General features: G+C 47.5%; 1 protein-coding gene across 2 annotated transcripts; it reads left to right on the top strand.

Annotated features, from left to right (window-relative positions):
* Positions 1-14: 14 nt before the first annotated feature.
* On the top strand, positions 15-4263 carry NEU1 (neuraminidase 1). Of its 2 annotated transcripts, none has more exons than XM_010601533.3 (6): positions 15-285; positions 653-845; positions 1907-2067; positions 2813-2995; positions 3181-3403; positions 3501-4263. In XM_010601533.3, exons 1-6 carry the CDS (start codon positions 136-138, stop codon positions 3725-3727), a joined length of 1137 nt encoding a protein of 378 aa, XP_010599835.1. In that variant the 5' UTR covers positions 15-135; the 3' UTR covers positions 3728-4263. The 2 variants fall into 2 exon arrangements, with proteins under 2 accessions (XP_010599835.1, XP_003422282.1); XM_003422234.4 differs by having other exon boundaries at positions 1907-2169.
* The last annotated feature ends 3212 nt before the right edge of the window (positions 4264-7475 follow it).

Below are 7475 nucleotides of genomic sequence, written 5' to 3'. Positions count from 1 at the left end.
AAGCCCGGCCCGGCGGCAAGCGGGCGTGGCGGTCTGGGTGGATGGTACCCGCGAGTTTAAAGAGGCGGGTCAGCCCACCAGCTCCAGCCCTTGTCTAGCTCAGGGGGCAGGTGTTGCGGCCACCGAGTGGGAGCAATGACGGTGGAGCAACTGCTAGGTAGACCCCGGGGACCGCGAATGCTGGGGATCTGGAGAGACTATGGGGCTCGGGTGTTTGCCGGGACCCTCCTGCTGCTGTTGTCTCTGGTAGGATTCGAAGCCGGGCCAAAGGACGACTTCAGTCTGGTGAGTTACCTCTCGCTCAGCCCCTTCCCCAACCCGCGCGGCCGGTCTATGCCTGGTGTTACCAGGAACGCGGGCGGCTGAGCCTCTTTGCGCCGGACCACTCCCGCCCCCTCCCAGTTCCCAGCCCCACTACCCCTCTTTTGGGTCCCTTCCCTGTGGACTCCTCACCTCCTTGCCTCTCCCCGCTCAGAGACCCAGCTTCGCTCCAGACTCTCCAGCAGGTTTTTCATCCTTGTTCTGGGACCCCCACTCCTGCTCCAAATTCCCATCACCTTCCTGTCTCGGGGAACTTGAGTCCGAGACGCAGTCCATCTGTCCCCACATGCTAAGTTCACAAGTTTGTCCTGACAAACTCCTCCCATCGCAGGTGCGGCCGTTGGTGACCATGGAACAACTGCTGTGGGTGAGCGGGAAGCAGATCGGCTCTGTGGACACCTTCCGCATCCCGCTCATCACGGCCACTCCTCGGGGCACTCTCCTTGCCTTCTCTGAGGCCCGAAAAATGTCCGCGTCAGATATGGGGGCCAAGTTCATCGCTTTGCGGAGGTCCATTGACCAGGGTATAACGATGCCTGGATGGCAAGAATGAGTGTAGGCTGCATGGGTGGGGAGCCTGTAAGTTGCCAGGGCCCTTAGGATAGGGGAACTTGGAGGGCTAGAGGCCTGGGTCACTAAGAGGAAGAGGAACCTAAAGGAGAGAAGGTACCCAGGACAGGGATCTATCTGGAGATTAGGGTTACCAAGGAGTTGAGCATTTATTCAATCAACATTTATTGATCATCTACTATATACCAGGCAGTGTTCTAGGTTTTGTGAATACAGACCAAAACCAGTTGCCATCTAGTCAACTCTTACTCATGACAGCCCCATGTGTGTCACAGTAGAACTGTGCTCCATAGGGTTTTCAATGGCTGATTTTTCAGAAGCAGATTGCCACACCTTTCTTTCATGGCATCTCTAGGTGGACTCAAACCTCCAACCTCGCAGGTAGCAGCCAAGCTTAGTAACCATTTGCACCACCCAGCAACTCCTCTATGAATACAGCCGTGAACAAAACAAGCCTCTCCTCGCAAGGCTTATGTTCTGTCGGGGGCAGACAGACAATAAACATAATAAGTAAATTTATTTTTGTATTGGAAGGCGATAAATGCAAGGGAGTCAAAAACAGCAAGAGGTATGAGAAATGCTGGCATTTGAGGGATTGCGATTTTAAATAGGTGATATTTGAGCAAAGACTCAAAGGAGGTGACAGTGAGCCTTGTGGAGGAAGGGTGACCAGACAGAGGTTACAGTCTGTGCAAAGGCCCCAAGGAAGAGTATTTGAGGAATACAAAGGAGCACAGGAGGTGGCGAAAAGAAATATTCCCTGGGTGGCACAAATGGCTAAGCGCTCAGCTAGTAACTGAAATCTTGGTGGTTTGAACATACCCAAGGGTGCCTTAAAAGAAAGGCCTGGCAATCTGCTTCCAAAAGGTCACAGCCATGAAAACCCTATGGAGCATAGTTTTGCTCTGTACACATGAAGTCATGATGAATCGGAACTGACGTGACAGCAATGATTTTGGGGTGGAAAGGATCTCTCCTGAGTGCTCACCTTGGGTGTCTTGCCTTTTTTCTTCAGGCAACACATGGTCCCCAACAGAGTTCATCATAGATGATGGGGAGACCCCCGACGGGCTGAACCTGGGGGCGGTGGTGAACGACGCTGAGACAGGAGTGGTGTTCCTTTTCTACTCCCTCTGCGCTCACAAGTTCGGCTGCAAGGTGGCCTCCACCATGTTGGTATGGAGCAAGGACGATGGCCTTTCCTGGAGCAAACCCCAGAACCTCTCCCTGGACATCGGCACTGAGATGTTTGCCCCCGGACCAGGTTCTGGCATTCAGGTGTCTGTCCTGGGAGATGGGTAGAGGTGCTGCTTTGTGGAAAGTCTGAGGGATGCCCCAAAATGGACTTCTTCCCTCTTTCCACAAAAAAAATTGACTCCTTCCCAAGGAGAAGATCCTGTGGCATCAGATTTTCCATCTTGTGTGGGATTCCATGGAAGAAGGGGATAGCCTGGAAGGAACAGCCTACCAGGGAGAGATGGAATGTTGCCAGTGCCTTCCCATTTCGGGATTGTCACCAGGGCTACACTAGCCTGTGTGGTACAAATTAGAAAAAGGCACCCTTTTCTTTCAGAAGACACAAGCCTGTGCCAAGGTACAGAGCTTGACAAGGAGAACAGGTTTGGGTTTAAGTTCCTATGTACCCCCCTTGCCTGGGTCCGCTTGTGCTCTGCACAGCCTGTACAGCTGTATACCTTGGATGTCCTGAAGGAGCTTATTCTGAAAAAAAGCCTCTTAATTCAGGCAGTGGGTGTTTATGGGATACTCTTGGAACCCTCAGGGAGCAAGGACAAGACTGAAGGGGGCCAGATGTGTCCTTACATATGAGAAGTGGTAGGTTCCGTGTGGTGTGGGTACCCCTTCCCTGCCTTTGAGCCCCTGCAGTGTCTCCCTCTGTGACGCCCAACTCTCCTTCCCACAGAAACAGCGGGAGCCACGGAAGGGCCGACTCATCGTGTGTGGCCATGGGACGCTGGAGCGGGATGGGGTCTTCTGCCTCCTCAGCGATGACCACGGGGCCTCCTGGCGCTATGGGAGTGGGGTCACTGGCATCCCCTATGGCCAGCCCAAGCAGGAACGTGATTTCAGTCCTGATGAGTGCCAGGTCAGGTGTCCATGGCTCTTCCCATCCACTCTTCTGGCACTGTTTTCCAGGGCACCGTTTCCCTTCAGACACAGGGCCTGGCTGCCTAGCTCTGTCTCACCTACCCTTATTCCCGTCGGAGACAGAGGCATTTGCCCTTTCTCCTCCCATGAGGTTTTGTTGAGGCCCTGGTCTCTTCCCCTCAGCCCTATGAGCTCCCCGATGGCTCCGTCGTCATCAACACCAGGAACCAGAACAACTACCACTGCCACTGCCGAATGATCCTCCGCAGCTATGATGCCTGTGACACACTGCGGCCCCGTGATGTGACCTTTGACCAAGAGCTTGTGGACCCCGTGGTAGCCGCAGGAGCTCTGGCCACCAACAGCGGCATTGTCTTCTTTTCCAACCCAGCCCATCAAGAGTTCCGTGAGTGACTGAGGGGTGGGGTCAGCTGGGGATGCCTCCATGGCCAGAGAGGGTCTGGGCAGAGGCCCTCCTTTCTCTGACTCTGCTGTCTCCCCAGGAGTGAACCTGACTCTGCGCTGGAGCTTCAGCAATGGTACCTCCTGGCAGAAGGAGAGACTCCAGCTATGGCCAGGGCCCAGTGGCTACTCCTCCTTGGCAGTACTGGAGGGCAGCATGAGTGGGGAGGGCCAGGCTCCTCAGCTCTACGTCCTGTATGAGAAAGGCCGGTACCAGTGCACAGAGAGCATCTCCCTGGCCAGGGTCAGCATCTATGGGATTTTCTGAGCTGCACCCCTGCCATAAGGGTAGGAGGCCCTAGACTCAGACTTGAAGACTATAGGTCCGTGGCAGGATCTGCTAGGGGTGCCGAAAAGGTAGTTCTGCCTTCCTTTAGACTCTGTCTTTTTGCAGAATCAACTCCTCTTTGACAGGGAAATGACTCTGTTAAAATGAAAAGCCTGACTTCCTCTCTCGCACAGGAAGTCCCACCCTCGCCTGGGAACACTTCCTTTCCACAGCCCTGCAAATGTGGTCTCTCTACCTTCTCTGCCCTCCTTGGACAGTGATTGGTCCTTTTCTTGGGCAAAGTGGAAATGGGGCCTAGGTGGGCCTGTAGAATTGAACAAATGTGACCTCAGAGTTGAGTAAGCAGAGCTTCCTCTTCGAGGGTGGAGGAAGAGACTGGCGTTGGCAAAGGGAGTCCCAGAAGCTCAGGATATTTGGTTTCAGGGTAAGGAACTAAGTGTCACCCCTGCCCCATTACTATTTATGAATCGATACCTTTATAACTCAAATTTTTTAATGAAAGAGAACGAACATTTGTAGAGGCTCCGTGGTTCTGTCAATGCATGTCTTCATGTTTATTTTTCTGAAATACACTTGTGAGAGTGGGAATGAGTTTGGGGAGGGAGCTGCTTAGTGCCTATGAAGCATATTGTCAGTGAAAATCTGACCTTGGCAAATCAAATCTTTCTTTCCCTTTGAGATTCCTTTTTTCACAGAAACACAGATTGAGCTTCATGAGTGTAGTGAGGAGTAGGAAGGTGAACTCCACAGGATGTTTAAAATCCTGCTCAGCAATATCCATCCAAATTCCAACAGCCATCTTTGCAGAAATGGAAAAGCCAGTCCTCAAATTGATATGGAATGGCAAGGGGTCCCAAATAGCCAAACCAAACCCATTGCCATCGAGTCGATTCCAACTCAAAGCAGTGTTGAAAAAGAAGAACAATCTTGAAAAAGAACAAAGTAGGAGGACTTAGACTTCTGATCTCAAAACATATTACAAAGCTTCAGTAATCATAACAGTCTGGTACTGGTATAATGATAGACACACAGACCAATGGGATAGAATTGAGAGTCTAGAAGTAAACCCATACATCTGTGGTCAGTTGATTTTCAATAAGGGTGCTAGGTGGGAAAAGAAGAGTCTATTCAATAAATGGTGCTGGGACAGCTGGACTTCACAAGCAAAATAATGAACCTGGACTATACCTCACATCATGTAGAAAACAAACTCATAATGAATCAAAGATCTAAATGTAAAAACTGAAACCATAAAACTTAGAAGAAGACATAGTAATGTTTTGGGACCTAGCTTTTAATAATGGAATCTTAGATATGACACCAACATTCAGGCAACAAAAGAAAATAAATCGGACCTCAACAAAATTAAAAATTTTTGTTCCCAGTTAGTGAGAAAATTTTTGAAAGCCAGATATTGGCTAAGAGTTTAATACCCAGAATATATAAAGAACTCCTAAAACTTAGCAAAAAGACAACCCAATTTTAAAATGAGCAAAGGACTTGAACAGACATTTCACCAAAGAGGGTATACAAATGGCCAACAAGCACATGAAAAGAAACTCACCATCATTAAATCAGGGAGATGCAAATCAAAACCACAATGAGATACACTTTACACCCACTGAGATGACTATCACTCAGGGTGGCTCTGAGTCGGAATCGACTCAACGGCAGCAGGTTTGTTTTTTTGTTTGTTTAAGATAACAATGATTAAAAAAATGAAAAACAATAGGTGTTGGTGAGGATGTGGAGAAATTGAAACCCTCATCCACTGCTGGTGGGATTTTAAAATAGTGCAGCCACTGTGGAAAACAATTTGGTGGTTCCTCAAAAAAATTAAACATGGCATTACCATATGATCCAGCAATTGCACTGCTAGCTATATACCCAAAAGAATTGAAAGTAGGAATGCAGATACTTGTACACCAGTGTTTAGTACAACACAGTTCACAAAAGCCAAAAGTGGAAACTGCCTAAATGCCCATCAACAAAAGAATGGGTAAACAAAATATGGTACGTACATACAATGAACATTACTTAGCCATAAAGAGAAATAAAATTCTAATAAATGCTTCCGTGTTTTCAACACCTTACTTCACTACCTTCCATACCTTGAGAACATTTTGCTGAGAGAAGTAAGTTAGCCACAGAAGCACGAATAGTGTATGATCCCACTTACATGAAATATCTAGAATAGGCAAGTCTATAGGGACAAAAGTTTATTATTGGTTACCAGGGGCGGGCAGGAGGAAGGGGAAAAGGGGGAAATTCATTGCTTAGGGGACACTGAACTTCTGTTAAGGGTGATGAAAAAATGTGGAAACATAATGGTCGATTGTTGCATATGATAATGTTGCTGAATTATACCTGTGAAGAATACTGAAATAGCAAATGTTACATGTATATTTACATGGTATAATTTTTAAATATTTTTTTTCTAGAATTTGTGGTCAATAATGTAATGATTTTTGTTATTACAGACATTTGAAAAAACACACAAAGTAGTAAATAGTGTCATGAGCCCCATGTATCCAACACCCAGCTTCAGTAGTTATCAAGATGTTGCCACATTTGTATCTTCTGTTCTTTCTATTTCCTTAGCTGAAGTATTTTAAAACAAACCCCAGGCCTCAGGATACTTCATCCCTACATTCCTAAGTATGTATCTCTGGAAAAAAAAAAAAAAATTTTTTTCACCTCATAAAAATTTAAAGCTTCCATTCATCAAAAGACTTTACCAAAAAAGTGAAAAGACAAGTTACTGATGGCAAATATCTTTGGAAACCATATATCCAACAAGAATCTAATAACCAAAATACGTATAAAACTTTGTTAGCAACAAAAAGCAAATAATCCAATCATAAAATGGGCAAAGGACTTGAATAGACATTTCACCAAAAAGGACATTCAGATGGCCACCAAACACATGAAAAGATGCTCAGCATCATTAGCCATCAGAGAGATGCAAATCAAAACCATGATGAGATTTACCATTTCACTCCCACTACGATGGCTAAGGAGCCCTGGTAGCACAGTGGTTAATAGCTTGGCTGCTAACCAAAAGGTCCGCAGTTTGAATCCATCAACCCGCTCCTTGGAAACCCTATGGGGCAGTTCTACTCTGTCCTATAGAATAGCTATGAGTCGGAATCAACTTGATGGCAACAGGTTTATCTATTTATTTATTTTTGGTTTCAGGGTGGCAAAGATTAAGAACAAGCAACAACACACAAAATTACAAATGAGGATGTTGAAAAATTAGAACACTTATCCATTGCTAGTGGGAGTGAAAAATGGCACAGCTGTTGTAGAAAATAGTATGGCGGTTCCTCAAACTAAAAATAGGGAGGCGGGGCCAAGATGGCTGACTAGGTAGAGGCTACCTCAGATCCCTCTTGCAACAAAGGCTCGGGAAAACAAGTGAATCAATCACATACATGACAATCTATGAACCCTGCCCATCAAACACAGATCTAAAGAGTTGACCTGAGTGATGGGAGCAAAAAGCTGCACCCTGAAGCAGCGACCGCTTCTGGAACCGGCGACCTGTGCCACTGCCTTGAGCCCTCACGGTTCCTGGGTGCTGAGTGGAGGGGCTGATCGCGGCTTGCTGAGGTGGGGCAGGCATGGGAAACAGCCCTAAACCCTAGCCTCCTGGGGTAACCTCTGTAGAGACTCAGCCAGCGCAAGCAGGCTGCACGCTGTCGGGGCTAACGAGAGAATGAGC

This window comes from Loxodonta africana, chromosome 1, assembly GCF_030014295.1.
Source record: "Loxodonta africana isolate mLoxAfr1 chromosome 1, mLoxAfr1.hap2, whole genome shotgun sequence".
NCBI classification, from domain to species: Eukaryota; Metazoa; Chordata; class Mammalia; order Proboscidea; family Elephantidae; genus Loxodonta; species Loxodonta africana.
The sequence above is the reverse complement of the archived record's forward strand: the minus strand, read 5'-3'. Positions and strand labels throughout refer to the sequence as shown.

Bases quoted from the DNA above. Each gene is read 5' to 3' on its own strand.
- NEU1 (XM_003422234.4), top strand. From the start codon at position 136: ATGACGGTGGAGCAACTGCTAGGTAGACCCCGGGGACCGCGAATGCTG. The intron at 286-652 runs GTGAGTTACCTC...CTCCCATCGCAG, and splicing joins CAAAGGACGACTTCAGTCTG to GTGCGGCCGTTGGTGACCAT. The intron at 846-1,906 runs GTATAACGATGC...TTTTTTCTTCAG, and splicing joins GCGGAGGTCCATTGACCAGG to GCAACACATGGTCCCCAACA.